Below are 16,647 nucleotides of genomic sequence, written 5' to 3' on the forward strand. Positions count from 1 at the left end.
AAGAAAAACCCAAAAAAAATCATGAAGTCCAGCCCGGGTAGACTATGCAGCAGAATCATCTCTTTCCTGTTGACCATGAGTACCTCTCGCATATACTCCCATCAATAAATTGATGATTGATGATCATCGCGAAGGCAGAGAAACAACATACAAAACAATCAAACAAACAAAGGGTAAGCTAGAGCCAAAAGTGGTTTTATCATGCAATCAGATATACTTTCATAGTCCAATATACATACATCATCCAAGCATGTTATGACCTTCCAATCAATACACTAAGACTCGACTCGACTCATCTGGATACATATAATCTAGTCGGATTCAGCGGATGCTTACACTTGTGGTGGATATCTCTGCTCACCCTCGAGCTGCTCACCCCCGAGCTAAGTGTTACAAGTGTTACAATGTTTCAATCCCCCACACAAGGTTAGCCTTTAATGAGTTTCAGGCCTCTTGCTACTCTCATCACAAGAGTCAGTCCGCTCTAAGTGAGACTAACTGACTCCTTAGAGTGTCAGGATACAACCTTACCTTGAATCCTTACCAAATTATATAAATGGGGCACCACCACGAACATCCACTAACAGGGGTCATGGAATTACGTCCCGACCACTGAAGCACGACCCTGAAATCTCACCTAGAGATCTCAAGGAATTATGCACTGACCACCGACCAATCATAAACAAACAATAAGGGATACTCATCATACATATAAATTTCATGCCAACCTCCGTAACCAATCCTCATTCACGTCACATTTAAAATTCATACCAACTCATTCTTCCCAATCCACATATATAGAATTTCCTCTCATGCCAACACCATGCCACCTCAATACCAACCATCTCATTTAAATCACATGCCAAAATCATACCGACACACCCATCCAATTCATAAATCTCAGATCTTCCATACATTTTCACATGCCTCAAGCATTAAATATAGAACACCAACCAATTTAAACAGTCAATAAACATCAAGGGAAAAAAATAACAAAACATGCAGTAGATCTCACCCAAACCAGGGGCCCTCGCTTAGGCGAGAGGAGTGCCCTCGCTCAAGCTGCAGGCTCTCGCTTAGGTGAGACTGCGATAGAGGCCCTGGGAGAATTTTGCACGCTCGCTTAGGCGAGCCCTCCCTCGCCTGAGCGAGACCACCCCTCGCACAGAGGTGAGGTCCCTCGCTTGGGCTAAGAGTGCAACGACATGCAAGGCTCCCACGCGATCTCGCTTAGGCAAGTCCCTCTCGCCTGAGCGAGATATCACTTCGCTCAAACGAGAGCTCTCCGCCCGAGCGAGAGCTCGAGTGCAAACTTGGCCTGCTGCTGCAAGTCTTGCCTAAGCGAGACAAACTCACTTGGGCGGGGGTACCAGACCTCGCCACTGTTTCTCCCTGCAACAGCTATATTCTCATACTCAAACAATAATACCAACTATCCCATGCATCCACAGTAGCATACAGGCTCAAAAATCATGAAAACAAGGTAAAGCAACCAACAATCACATCAAAAGAAAAGGGTTCTAGCTTCCCTTACTTGGAAAGGGGCTAATATCAGACTCCGGCCCTAAGCCAAGGAACTCCGTAGATCCAGAAGCAGATTCACTAACTGGAACATCGGCACAAAAGGATAACAAGGTTACTATCGCGAACCCTAACAGAAATCACGAAAACCAACTCAGAAGAGAAGGAGTAAGGTTCAAGGACCAACTTATGTGAGACAAAGTGAACTTTTGAGCTAGCACGATCGAGCAGGAACCAAACCCTAGCAGAGCTCTGTTTTAGGGGGGAAAGGGAAGGACAAACGACTGTTTTCTAAAAGTGAGAAGAGAAGAGTGTGTTAGGGCAGACTTAGGGTCTGTTTTCCCTTTGGGCCAGCCCTAGGCCCAACCGATTTTTGGGATGACCCCTTTAAAATAAGGGTAGCAACGTAAGTGGGTCTTACAGAAATATTTTGTTTTAATTATTTTGTTCGTCCCAAATTTAATTGAAAAGTTTTAAGTTGATCCCTACTTAATTTTTTGTTTCAATCAAGTACTAATTTTTTAAAAATCGAATAAATTAAGTAATTTTCGTTTGTACTTTACCAATGACATTAAATATATGACATGTGTCATTTTGTAGTTTTTTGTTTTTATATTTTATTTTATTTTATTTTTTGATTTTCTTTTATTGTTCATGTGTCAGATCCATAACATGTCACGTGGTACTGTCACTGTCACATAGTACTAATGCTGACACATGTCAATGTAAGTGCCACATGTCAATTGTATTCAATTCAATCTCTATATATGTTTTTTGGTTCAACTCAATTATAATTTTTTCATAAATAAGACAATGTTGTTCCTCTTCAAATTAAGAATAAATTTATTATTTATATAAATATTATATTGATATTTTTATTAAAATTAACTTTTTAACTTATTAAATTAAAATAATTAAAGTAATTACATATTAAATTAGTTTATTATGATAACAATAATAATAATTAAAAATTAAACTGTAGATATTAATAATTTAAATTATTGTATATTTTTATTTTTTAATTATCTAGTAAAATTACTTTTTAAATTATTTTTATTTTAAAATTTAATATCTTTAATTCAGACAAATATTTATTCTATATTTTATTTTATTTTAAGTTAGGTAATGTTTTGTTATTTATCATATAAATATTATTATAGTTATTAAATAAATTTAAGCAAGTATTTGGAACTAATATATTATTATTTCATATAAAATTATTAGATGTAGTTAGAATTAATTTAAAAATAATTTCAAAAATATTTAATTAAAAAATCAATTTTAATATAAATATCCATATATCACTTATACAAATAATAAATTTAGTTAACTTGAGGAAGGATAACATTGTTTAATTTAAAAGAAAAAATTGATATACACAACGGATCTAACATGTGGACTACAATATTCTAAAAAAATAAAAAAGAAAATTGCAAACTGTTACATGACATGATATAATTTAATGTTGTTGGTAAAGTGTTAAAAGAAATAACATAATTGAGCTAATTTTCCAAAAATAAAAGATTTAATCGAAAAAAAAAATTCAAGTAGAGATTAACTTAAAACTTTTTAACTAAATTTGGAAGTAAAGTAGTAATTAGATTTAACATTGGTAGTTGATGGTTGTGAGTGGTTAACTCTGAAATCAGCACTTTGAATTTGGAATATTGCATAACAACCGACAAAGGCATGAGTTTAACTTTTACTTTAATAGGTAATTTGAAAAACGAGAATAATTAACAATAATTAATTGGGATTTGTTTAATAATTAGTGTAAGAGAATATGCCAAAACAATTCATTTCTGTGACTCACTAAGAACTTTCCACCTGTGTAGGTCAACCCACTAACTTCCACTTCACCCTTCCACAACTCAAATTAACAATAAATTTTATTCATCTTTTTTTTATGCTTCTCTTTTCTACAATTTCATAAAAAATATTTATTTACTACTTCTTATACATTATATCCACCTTTTAAATATTTAAAATAAAATAAATAGTTAATTTCATGGATAGGTATTACATAAAAAAGTTACAATCTTGTATTATAAAAATCTTCAATTCAGTTAATTTCGTTTAAATTTTATTAACATTTAAGGTAATTAAATACGTAGTTAACTTTTAGTATTTCTGCCATAATTTTCTTAAGAAGAAATTAAAATTAATATACCATTAATTTTGAAAGAAGAATCAAGTATTATACTTTTACAAAAAAAAAATGGCTTAAATATACATTTGGTCCTATTTTTGTTAAAATTATTCAATTTGGTCCCTATTTTCGTTGTTTGTTCAATTTGGTCCTCATTTTTGTAAAACCGCATTCAATTGAGTCCTTTTGACAAACGGTGTTAAAATTGTTAACGGAATAATGATACGGTGGAACTGTTTGAGTTACGTGTCAAATTTTTGGCAGTGACGTTGACACAGTGAAATTTTATGGCCGTTGTAGGTTTAAAAGTTAGTGAAATTGATTTGGGGAAGAAATTAGGGTTCGAGAGGTTTCAAGCAAAACTGTGCCCAGCAAGAAACTTGTGCATAATCCAGTTGGTAATTCAGAATTCGTATTTGAGAGGTATGTCTCCTCTTGCTTGACAACCTCCAAGCGCAATCTCGAAGCTTCAATCGCAAATCACTCTCCAAGTGCAAATTCTCCTCTTCGCAAACCCTAATTGATGAACAAGAAACTCCACCACCCAAGAAGCCTAATTTTTCCCTTTCTCACCAACCCTAATTTTTCCCTATCTCTCGACCTCTCGAATGCCCAATTTCAATTTTTCACTCAACGAACTCTCGAACTCTCAAATACCCAATTTCCTCTCGAACTCTCGCTACAGTAAACACTTAATTCAAATTTTTTAATTTTTTTAAACTTTACCATGTTTTATCTTTTTACATAATTCAAACTTTTTTCTCCAATTTCTTTTCAACGAAAATACTGTGCCAACATGTGCCATCATATATTACAAAATTTGACACGTAACCCAAACAATTCCACGTGTCACTGTTCCGTTAACAATTTTAACATTGTTTACCAAAAGAACTCCATTGAATGCGATTTTACAAAAATGAGGACCAAATTAAATAAACAACAAAAATAGGGACCAAAATGAATAATTTTAACAAAAAATAGGGACCAAATATATATTTAAGTAAAAAAATAAGGATAAAAGATTCTAATACCATATTAATTTAAATTTAAACAGATGTAACAATTATTATTTTTATTATACTAAAAACGTCAATATTTATTTACCTTTTAAAATATTACATATATCTCTATAAAAATTTGTCAGAAAAGTAAGAAATAGGCACATTTTGTACAATCCCAAAAAGAAAATTTTATATACTTTCACTAATGTTCTCTTAAAAGCCAAGAAAAAAAAAGGTTGAATCATTGGGTTCAAAATATATATTTTCCTATTATAGTTCATTATTTTAAGAGATTTTTATCATTAATGAATTTTATTTGTTGTCGATGAATTTAAATACAATATATTAGATTTATTTACTTTTATAACTACTTACTTTTGTTATATGTTATGGCTTTTATGAGGATTTTAAATAAAATTCAAATTTTATAAATTTATTTTTCTATTAGTATTAATCAATATACTATATTATATAATACGAAAGATAAAGTGAAAAATATTTTAATAAAACCAGGTTAATCCTGATTAAATTTTAACCAATGTGTTCAGCAATGAATGGCCTTGTTTAATAAAACCATTGGAATTAAAAAAAGAAAAGAAAAGATTTTAAAGGAAAATATTCTCCTGAAAAGTTTTTGATCATATTCCATGTACAGAAACCTTAAAATGGTATATACATTTAAAAAGAAACAGTTATAGCACATTACCATAACACCAAGATTCTTGTTGAGATATTTCTGAATTTCTAGACAGGGTTGACCACAAAACTCACTTTGGGTAATCAATATTTAGCAGTGAATTTAAATCCCATTAAACCTGAATAACCAAAGAGGAAGAAGTTGCGACATTTATGTTTCTTTGAATAATCATAGGATGCATTCATAGTAGACATGATTGAAATCATTTGGAAAAATGATGTCTTTAGTTATTGGTTTGACTAGGGCATAGGGGTGTTTGGAGGGAGCATTTGCATCGATGAGTTGGGCACATGAGCATTTCAATATCAGTCCCCAAAAGGGTTTAATTGGGAACATGTCACACTGGCATTGGCGTGAAGAGGAGAGAGAAATTTGGGAATGTCATGAATTAAAAACTAGAGAGGGTGGAAGCAAGCTGCATTATTGTATTGTATTTTGCATTTGCATCAGCGATTAACTAATAATTAAAGTCAAAGGCTTTTTTTTCCCTGTTTCTTTGGTGGAAAAAGTGAAGGACAAATAACAGAGCAGACAGAGAAAGAGAGAGAGAGAGAGAGATGGAGAGAGAGATTTCACTAAAATACTAAATGATTTATGTTTTTGTTTTGCTGGCTTCAAATCCATCACTGTCCATTTTGTACAGGTTTCGTAACCTTGTTCCAGTTCCGCATTTTTTCCCCCCTTTTGCTCTTGCCCTTTTGATTCTTGGTGAAAGAGAGGCCTTGGGAACAAAGTTTCCGTTTTCAAGATTGAAGCTTTTGGGTCTGTGAGTTCTGATCTCTGCATAAGAGTCCTGTTATTTCATCTGGGTGTGTTGGTTTGACATGGCTGTGGAAAATCAAAGGGGTCATTTGGGGGATGAAGATGGGAGTGGTGACCGTTTTCCAGTGGGTATGCGTGTTCTGGCCGTGGACGACAACCCAATTTGTCTCAAAGTGTTGGAGACTCTGCTTCGCAAATGCCAGTATCAGGGTTCGTTGCTTTTAATAATTTTTGTTAAGCAAAAATTTGCCTTGTGAAAATTGACATTGGTTATGAATACAGTGTTTGGTGGTTTGGTTTGAATGTATTGACCTCACCTTTTGGTTTTTGTTTTTCTGCAAGATTTACAAATTTTTACTTCTCCTAAAGTTGAAGGCTTTGGTACAAATTTGAATGTTTTCTTGAATGAAGTTGACCAATCTTGGTTATAGGGGGCATTGATCTGCTTTGATAGTTTATGATGTCTTTGACTTTGTCAAATCTCATATCTGATTTGTTGCTTTTGTTGCTGTTGTTGCAGTTACTACAACTAATCACGCAGTTGAGGCTCTGAAAATGTTGAGGGAAAACAGAAACAAGTTTGACCTTGTAATCAGCGATGTGAATATGCCTGACATGGATGGATTTAAGCTCCTTGAGTTGGTGGGACTTGAAATGGACCTCCCTGTCATCAGTAAGTTTACACTTTTTTAAACTTATCATGCATTTGAGCTGAGTTTTTCCCAACCATATTATGAAGGTTTGGTGTATAATTGATGAGGGTAATCCCAATTTAAGTAGGACTATAGTAGTTTAGTTTTTGTCATCCAAATCTGACTATAATGGTTTGAATGTATTCACTAACATAAGCTATTGTTGTTTATGATGTTCCAGTGTTGTCAGCACACAGTGATACAAAGCTGGTGATGCAGGGTGTTACTCATGGTGCTTGTGACTATTTACTGAAACCTGTTCGAATTGAAGAGCTGAAGAACATATGGCAGCATGTGGTCCGAAGAAAGAATTTTGATGGCAAGGATCAGAGCAAGGCTTCCAATGATGAAAAGGCTCTGAATATTGCTGGGGAAGGTAGCCCAAGCCTGAGATCAGAAAACAGTGCTGACCAGAATAAAAGGCTTGGTAAGAAAAGGAAGGACCAGAGTGAGGAAGAAGAAGATGATGGGGAAGGGAATGGAGATGATGATGACCCCTCAGCGCAGAAGAAACCTCGTGTTGTTTGGTCTGTTGAGCTGCATAGAAAATTTGTTGCTGCTGTTAATCAACTTGGCCTAGAAAGTAAGTTAGTGAAAGCAAAAATAAGGTTCCCAATTTGTTAGACTTGAGTTCATTATAACTTCATATCTCAAAATGAGTACTATAACCCCTGGTGCCATGTTTTTCACCTTTTACTGCAGAGGCTGTTCCCAAGAAAATACTTGACCTGATGAATGTTGAAGGTCTTACAAGGGAAAATGTGGCAAGCCATCTACAGGTATAGGTTTTGTAGCTATTATTATTATAATCTTTTGATTCAGTTGTTGACAGATCAAGGGATGAAAATCTTCTAGATCAGATGATTCTTTAAATTTCTTGTGATGGACGTATAATGTAAAAGGGTTTGTACAGCGAATTAGTAACTCTGGGAAAGTGTATAGCAATGTCAACTACGAAAGTGTTAAGACTTTTGCTTAGACTTGAAAGATGGTCTTAGTATAGTAGCTTTTACATATTTCCTTTCTTGTAATGATTTGTTTCATTATATAGCATAGATCAAATTCATAATTGGCTTATTTCGAACTAGACGTTTGAGAATTCAATTTCCTTTCTGTGCCGTATTTATCTTGCTATTCATTTTGTATTGCAGAAGTATAGACTGTATCTGAAAAAGGCAAACCATCAAGCTAACATGGTTGCTGCATTGGGTGGTAGTGATTCTTACCTACGAATGGGTTCAATCGATGGATTTGGAGATTTTTGCACCGCTTCTGGTTCTGGAAGGATCTCAAACACTACATTACCATCATATGCATCTTCTGGAATTTTCAGTAGGCTGAATTCCCCAGCTGGATTGAACATGCGAGGAATCAGTTCTTCTGCGCTTATCCGTCCCGTTCAGACTCAAAACCTCAACAGCTCCTTAAACACACTTGGAAACATTCAGCCATCAATTTTTTCCGCAAATCAGAGCTCAGGTTTGTTACAGGGCATTCCAACATCAATTGAGCTTAACCAATCTAAGCAAAGCAACTGTTCAACCGGTTTATCGCAGCTAAGTCAAGTTGATTCAAGTGGATTTACAGTTGCCTCTGGCTTCCCAGACAGTAGGGCTACTACAGTTAATGGTCCAAACAATTCACTACCATGTGCCTCAAATAATCATATAATCTTACAAGGAAATCCACAGCAAACACATGGCCCAGGAACATTTAGAAACCAGTCTTCTGTTAGAGCAGAACCTTTTGGCATAGGTGGTTCTTCTAATATGTTGGATTATAATCGGTGCAACGAAAACTGGCAGAATGCGGCACAGTTGTCCAAATTTCCGGCCAATTCCTTGCCGTTGTGTGATGCTTTCGGCAATGACCAACTGCCTCCAACCAGCATCAATGTTTCCAACTCAGGTACTCATATTGGCAACACTCCGGTTGATTTTTCTTCCAGAATGGCAATGACTGTTCCTTTGGAAGAAGTACAGCCTTTAAGCTACACACCACAACAAAGGTGGGAAGAACATAAATTGGATTATGACCAAAACTTGAGTCGACCCTTCAATCCTGTAAATTCATATGCTTCTTCCAGTGCAGCAACAAGTTCTATGGGGCATGGCTTAAATCAAAATAATGCAATTTGTAGCAATAGAATTAATGCATCTTTGGTTGGTCCATGCACTGAAGTTGATAGATTCTCTTCTGACATTCCACTGAAGTCGAATGAAGCCTACATTTTGGAGCAATTAAAGTCCCAAGAAGGATTTATGCAGAATACTTTTGGTACCTTGGATGACATTATGGGTGCTATGGTCAAAAGGGTATGATCAAATAGCCTACTCTTGTTTGTTCCATTCTTTAAAGGAAACCTTCTCGTTTCTTCCCCATCTTTCAAATGATTTTCCTTTTGCATTTGATCCTAAAGGATCGGTTTTTAGATATCATAATAAAAGCACATTTGACTATTTTCACATACCAGGAACTACAAGATCACCCCTTTCTTTCTGGGGTGGCAAGATCGTACTATTCGAGTCTTTTATTCGAGTCTTTTTTTCATGCTTTTCCGGGTTCTGACTGTTATTTATGTTTGTGTAGCTGCTGTGGTTTTGTGAACTTGATCTAGATAATCAACAACTTAATTTTATTAGTCAAATCTACCCTTCAGAAATACTTCAAAAATTCAATATAACTAGTAAATGTTTGTTACCTTCAGTTTGTCACCTTGATCTAGATATCTATGAAGTTTTGTTAGACTGTGTACAAATAATACACTTTTTCTGGTTTTTATTTTATCTGGCAATGCCATTTTGCAGTTACTTTTAACACATCAAGTGACTTTTCAAATGCAACGGAAAATGTGAAGGTTTATGCAGTTTTTGATATAGTCTTAGAAGGAAAGGAATGTCAAGTTCTTAACTGTGCAACTCTTTCTGTAGCTTTGCTCTTTTGGAATGAACTATCTATGCAAATCTTGCAAAGTTAAGGCAAATCAGTGTCAATTCAGTTAAACAGTGCATGAGAAATCAAGTGATTGATCATTATATAAAATATATTACCAAATGTAGTCATTATATAAGGGTCATTTACATTTCTCTCATAAACTTTGTCTAAACTACAATCCTCTCAAACTAAGCTGCATAATTTCAATCACTCATTCATTTGTTGAGGTAGGTTTTAAGTACATATTTAACCAGTTATATCCTTTGGTTTCTTTATCAATTTATCTCCCTAAGATTTGTGTTAAACCATTTAAGGCAAGACTACTATGATGCAGGAACAAAATGAGTTAACGTTGTTGGATGGAGAAATTGGATTTGATGCCTCGTACCCTGTTGGATCATGCAACTGATTTCTTATTCAGCTTGAATTCAGGATCATTTATCTGTCTCTGGAGCTGATTGATTGTGTAATTTCTTTGATGTACTTATTTTTATGTTCTGCCACTAAATTTATTTTCATGGTCAACATTGTTTCTTTACTTGAGGACTTGTGTTAGCCATCATCTGTTCTATCTTGTTTTCAATCTTGTAGTGCATAAAAGTTTTCTGTGTATTGGTTTAGATAAAATAATTGTAATATGAATGTGTTTCACGGTGCTCTCTCTCACTTTTTTTCTTGGTTAACTTTTAATATACACGTTATTTTGAAGATGCTTTGATATAAATGTGTGTATAGACTGAAAATGGAAAAATATTGATACTGCTGAATATTTTCAACATTAAAGTGTTTTCTTTTGGACTTTTAAGGTAAAGTTATTTTTGTGGTGCATTTATCTGTAGTCATTTGTGTAAGTTACTTTTGTCATCAATTAATGAGAGTTTCAAACCTTTTTTAGAAAATATTTTTTTATGGTAACTTTTTTAGACATTTCGAATTCAAAGAGTACCTTCTTTTGTCGATAATTTTTTATAACAATTTTAAATTGAGTGGTGGTAAAACATACTGTTCATTTTTATCAAACATTCCAATAATAGGAACTTACGGGATATTATTTATTAACTATTTAGTTTGCATTTTTTTTAATTAGTTATAATAAGGGTGGTATATGTTTCTTGGGTTGGAGTAAAAAATAAATTTGTACTTATAGATATTGTCTAGACATGTTTGAATGTTGACAAAGAATACTTGGATTTGACAAGTACAAATAATATATGATTTTCTAAATCAAGGATTAAGGTAAGTATATGTATGTCTCTTGCTTTGTTTTCATTTCTATACCTTTTTTAAATTACAAAGACACTCCTAATTTATTATGTACGTTATTTTGAAATTTATTTAATTATAATTATAATGTTTTCATTATTATTTAACATTCAAGAGAAGAAAACGTGTTGCATGTTTTCTATGCTTTGACCTTATTTTTCTATAAAAAAGGTTATCTAATAAATATTTAAGTAGGTATGAATATACTTGTTACTCAAGAGGAATGAGATAAGTCACAATTAGTGACAATCATATTCATTAAGTATCATATATGAATGGATATAAATATCTAAGTACCAATAGTTTTCTTTTTAAATTTGTTAAAATATTTTTGTTCTATTGTATTTTATTTTGGCGTTAACCCCATAACTTTTACAGTTAGTCTGCTTCAAATAAGAACCTAGTGGGTTGGAAGATTATAGGCATAAATGTTTATTTAAAAAATATAGAAAACCAATTGAATAAAAAAAAAATAAAACAAAAAAATTATAGACATAAAACATTATGAATAAGAAAACTTTATATATATATATATATATATATATATGTGTGTGTGTGTGTGTGTGTGTGTGTGTGTGTAAATTATTTTTATTAATGTTATTATTAAATGTATAAGGTATAATAAAAAAACAATAAAACTTGTTTGTTTGGCCGAATTTATTATTATCATTTAACACATATATTAACATATTTATTTTCGATAACTTTATGTCTTCATCATAATTCTTTTATTTTATACATACAATCTTTGTCTTAATTACTTATTGAAAGCAATATTGTCTGGTGTTACATTTGTTCAATGTATTTCTATGATTCTAAAAAAGAAAGGTTTTTGTATGAAAAGAGTTTTGTTCTCAAATTTCAAACTAAATATTTTTTTTCCCTTTTTAGTAGTTTAAATTCGTTTTCTTTGCATAATAGTTATTTTGTTTAAATAGACATTTGTTACATAATATAATTGAAAAGTCATAGTATTTTTTTATGGTTAAAAAGGGTATAAAATGTATTTCTTTATTAAAATATTTATTATCGTGATAGTAGGATTATAACTTTTTTAATAGTTAAATATAGTCAATAAAATGATAAAAAAAGTTTTTAGTAGTGCAAAACACTATTAATAAATCGTTGATTGACCCATAAGATATTGATATCAAAACATGTTCAACCTCGAGGCTTAAATTAAAAGCCTGAGACCCAATTAATCCTATCCTTTGATCAATTTCCAAACTCGTTGACTAGAACAACTACTTTATATTATACTATAATAATTTGCACTATGATGAAAAACAATTACAAATATTCATATATAATTGTATAACATTGACCACTCATTTTAGGATTATACAATACTTTTAAACTAGACATAGTTTTAATATTTATATTACATATAAAGTAGAGAGTTCCTCACACATTTTTAATAAATACCGCACAACTCTTACTTTGCATACAAACAAAATATATGAAAAAAAAAGGTTAAATATAATATTTGTTCCAACTTTCGATAAAAATCGAAGTTAGTCATTCTTTTAAAATTTTGGTCAAATTTAGTCCCTTAATTTTAAAAATATGTGAATTCAATCTTTCTAATCATATTTATTAAGGTTATTTGTTCAAATGCGTTTCATGACAATATTTGAATTGTTTAGATCATTTAACACATTTTCGCTTTGATGTTCGTTAAGAACTATCATAAAATATGTTTGAAATATCAAATAAATTTAACAAAATTTAGTTCAAAATACTAAATTCACGTGTTTTTAAAGTTAAAGAATTAAATTAAATCAAAATTTTAAAAATGAATTAATTTCAATTTTTACTTAAAATAAAAGTAAGAAAACATATTTAAAATCTCTAAGAATACGAATTCTGTTAATCTGATAATAAAATAAAAAAGACCAAAATTACCCATCCAAATTAAATCCGCCCCTATGCATATCGGAGAAAAATATTGTTAAATTTTTAGGAAAAAAAAAATGAAAGTTTGTTGATTTTGCATTGAGGCGTGTCTTTAGTTGGAAGCATACACAGTTGAAATGGAGGTATTTCTTGCCCCTTAAGCCTTATCTTTTGCCCCGCAAGCTACTACAATCGGTTAAGTTTGTCATTTTCCAAACTATACAAATGTTACATCAAAATTATATCATTCCACAAAATTAAGGATAATGTCTCTTCTCACAGGAGAATATCAAGTTCAACACTTTATAACTACAACCATTTTTCATTTTTCTCACATCAAAACCATAATATAAGTTGCAAATATTATAAACTATAATTTAATTATAATACATTTTTAATAATTAATATCGGTGACATGAGTTTTTATTAAGATAAACTCTAACAAGTTACGATGTCATTTTGAAGAATAACACCAAATTTAATCAAAGTTATAAAATTAGATTATAAGATAGGATTTTATATATATATATATATATATATATATATATATATATATATATATATATATATATATATATATATATATATGTGTGTGTGTGTGTGTGTGTGTGTGTGTGTGTGTGTGAGTTTATTATATTTTGATATAAGATGACAAAAATATTTATATATTTGAATATTTGCATATAAAATTTATGATGTATAGTTAAAACTTGGGAATATTTATTATTTATGAAAAATTAAATATTTTAATATCTATTTATAAATAAATTAATACAGATATTATACTACTTATATCTATACGTATCTGTTATTAGAAAAGTAAAAATTTAATTTATATTTTATTAGATTAAATTTATTTAATATTAAAATCTAATTTATTTTTAGTTTAACTTATATTCTATTTTGTTATATTTTGTGTTTTAAAAAATTAATAAGAATTTTTATAGACGTAACGAAACCGATAATTTTTTTTTTCAGAGTCTGAAAGTGACGATTAGACATTATCCGTTGCTCAATTAATAGTTAATTAATACAAAATATATTTTATTTACCGATTATGTTTCAGGTAACTTCTACTTCAATGTACACTAACATTCTAATCTTTTATTATAAGAATAAAATCCTAATTTCATAATAAGCTTGATAAACATTTTTTTTTCTAGAAAAATATTTAAATATTTGTATTACTCTTTCTCTACTTAGAAGAATTAAAATAACCAAATAGAAACACACTCTTGACCTTTTATTTTCTTAAAATGGAAAAGAAAACAGTTATAAGATTTATAATTAATAAAGAACAAAAATAATTGAAAGAGAGAAACAAAGCCTTTTAGAATACTAGAAAGTTCTATCTTATGGAATACGTGGTCCAAACACTTCCACAACTTTCTTAGCCCATTCTTTTGTTTATTCTAAAAGAATCTCGTCTACAAAGAAGAAAATATCTATTCTTAGAAATAAATTCATCAAATTTATTATTTATTTGAAAAAAAAAACTTTTAACCAGTTATTTCTTTTTCTTTTTGGTCTATACATACCGATATAATTTTAAAAGCCAACTTATATGTCAATGTCTAGTTTAATTAAATGCAAATTTATTTTAAAATGAAAATAAACATTTCAAAATAAAAGTTAAGCTTACACAAGCCTGCTTTTGAAGATTTCTAAAACATTTAATGAGGCTGTACTTTCCAAGATTCCAAATAGACACTATAAAAAAAAAAGACTCAAATCTGAAAACAAAATTGATTTAGCAAATTCTTTTGTTTACACCCACTTCAAATAAGATAATAGTGATAAATATTATTATTTAAACAAAATTAATATCTACCATGCCAATTTGTAATGTTAAACTGTTTATAAATAAATAGGCTTCTAACAAAGTTGATGACAAAAATAAATATTTTAAATTGGAACATAAAAATTCATAAAATTTAAACAAAAAATAAATATAAAATTTAACGAACAACATTAAAGTTTATGATGATCAACGCCTTATCTTTCCCTAAACATACTTATGAAAAAATTTATCCCATCATACCCTTTATAATAATTCTAGAATTGTTAAACAAGTTTCCTATCTCTATATATGTACAGATAGATACACATACACTTATCAGAAAGCCTCATAAGAAACCCCAACTTGAGAGTACCCAGAAAATCATCGTTTCTCTGTTGTCTGTGTAGTGTTTTTTCCCAGTTTAAGGTAGTAATGGCGAAGAAAGAGATGGAGGTTGTGAAGGGTGTGGACTTGAAAAGGTACATGGGTCGATGGTACGAGATTGCTTCATTCCCTTCGTTTTTTCAGCCAAAGAATGGTGTGAACACGAGAGCCACGTATACCCTTAACGAAGATGGGACTGTGCATGTGCTGAACGAGACTTTCAGTAATGGAAAGAGAGACTCCATAGAAGGTACTGCTTACAAGGCTGATCCAAATTCTGATGAAGCCAAGTTAAAGGTCAAATTTTATCTTCCACCATTTTTGCCCATAATCCCTGTGGTTGGGAACTACTGGGTCCTCTACCTTGACCAAGATTATCAGGTTGCTCTCATCGGCGAACCGACCAGGAAATACCTTTGGGTAAGTGAACCTATTTAACTTTTGTTGCTGTTTATGTTTTCTTGTCTCTGTTTTTTGTTGCTTGCTAACACCAAAGTTTGAAGCTTTACCAAATCAGAATGTTACTGCAAACTGATACTGATAAGTTGAAAGTTATGTGTTGGAAATGGTGTTGGAGTTATTTTAAAAAACTTGGTATTAATTTGATTTTGCTGTAGATTTTATGCAGGCAAACCCATTTGGATGAAGAGATCTACAACGAGCTTGTTGAGAGAGCGAAAGAGGAAGGATATGATGTGAGCAAACTCCACAAGACTCCACAGAGTGATCCTCCACCAGAGTCAGAAGTAGTACCTCCAGACACCAAAGGCATTTGGTGGATCAAATCCCTTTTTGGAAAATAGACTTATATATATATATATATATATATATATATATATATATATATATATATATATATATATATATATATATGTTTTATGTGTGTGCATGCATGTAACTTATTACTGTTAAAATGTGTATCAGTTTCCTGTGATGTGAAGAATGATTAAGAATGTTGTGTTAGATGGAATCCCTGTAAAGCATGGATGTCTGTGTTTTGGTTCTTCTGTGATCTGTACATAAAACCTTAAGAAGGAACAATAAGACTTAGAGAAGGAGATAAATACATTGTATAGTGAATAAAAATAAATTCTCTAATCTTTTTCATGAATAAAAAAGCGTTATATAGTGATTAAATTATCCTCATTCATATTCTTATTAAATGTATAAGATATATTAAACACAAGCGGTAAGACTTCGTTTGTTTGAGGAATTTATTGTTACTTTTCTTTTCAACTTATTACTTTACATAATACTATAATAATTTACATTATAATAAAAAAATAATCATAAATATCAATATTTGTGTGTCTGCAGTGGATTTTAACCGATAATTTTACAAGGTTAAAATAATGCTTTTAAAATATGTCTAATTTTAATGTTTAATTAAAACATCAAAATTTATGATCTAATAGTAGAATTGAAAGATTGGGAGATCAAGGTCCTCCGTACCAACTAAAATCTTGCATTGCAATAATAGGCAAAATATTGCTAAATTTTAAGGAAATGAATATGAAAGTTTCTTATTTTGTTTTCAGAGGTATCCAAAGCTACTCGTCTATTGCTTC

At 31.0% G+C, this 16,647-nt stretch overlaps 2 protein-coding genes across 2 annotated transcripts; both read left to right on the forward strand.

The window, feature by feature from the left end:
* The first annotated feature begins 5,570 nt into the window (after positions 1-5,570).
* On the forward strand, positions 5,571-10,411 carry LOC114163260 (two-component response regulator ARR12-like). The gene is made up of 6 exons (XM_028047454.2): positions 5,571-6,340; positions 6,651-6,803; positions 7,004-7,405; positions 7,525-7,601; positions 7,974-9,137; positions 10,091-10,411. Exons 1-6 carry the CDS (start codon positions 6,193-6,195, stop codon positions 10,163-10,165), a joined length of 2,019 nt encoding a protein of 672 aa, XP_027903255.2. The 5' UTR covers positions 5,571-6,192; the 3' UTR covers positions 10,166-10,411.
* Positions 10,412-15,011: 4,600 nt separating this feature from the next.
* LOC114162366 (temperature-induced lipocalin-1-like) lies at positions 15,012-16,216 on the forward strand. Its single transcript, XM_085666906.1, has 3 exons — positions 15,012-15,499; positions 15,697-15,885; positions 15,926-16,216. Exons 1-2 carry the CDS (start codon positions 15,128-15,130, stop codon positions 15,880-15,882), a joined length of 558 nt encoding a protein of 185 aa, XP_085523032.1. The 5' UTR covers positions 15,012-15,127; the 3' UTR covers positions 15,883-15,885; positions 15,926-16,216.
* Positions 16,217-16,647: the final 431 nt, after the last annotated feature.

The sequence above is a fragment of the Vigna unguiculata genome, chromosome 9, assembly GCF_037176805.1.
Source record: "Vigna unguiculata cultivar grain cowpea cultivar isolate G323 ecotype 2 chromosome 9, ASM3717680v1, whole genome shotgun sequence".
NCBI lineage: Eukaryota > Viridiplantae > Streptophyta > Magnoliopsida > Fabales > Fabaceae > Vigna > Vigna unguiculata.

Excerpts from the sequence above, each read along its gene's own strand:
- LOC114162366 (XM_085666906.1), top strand. The coding sequence starts at position 15,128 with ATGGCGAAGAAAGAGATGGAGGTTGTGAAGGGTGTGGACTTGAAAAGG. Across the intron at positions 15,500-15,696 it reads CGACCAGGAAATACCTTTGG|ATTTTATGCAGGCAAACCCA; the intron begins GTAAGTGAACCT and ends ATTTTGCTGTAG.
- LOC114163260 (XM_028047454.2), top strand. The coding sequence starts at position 6,193 with ATGGCTGTGGAAAATCAAAGGGGTCATTTGGGGGATGAAGATGGGAGT. Across the intron at positions 6,341-6,650 it reads TCGCAAATGCCAGTATCAGG|TTACTACAACTAATCACGCA; the intron begins GTTCGTTGCTTT and ends CTGTTGTTGCAG. Across the intron at positions 7,602-7,973 it reads ATGTGGCAAGCCATCTACAG|AAGTATAGACTGTATCTGAA; the intron begins GTATAGGTTTTG and ends TTTGTATTGCAG.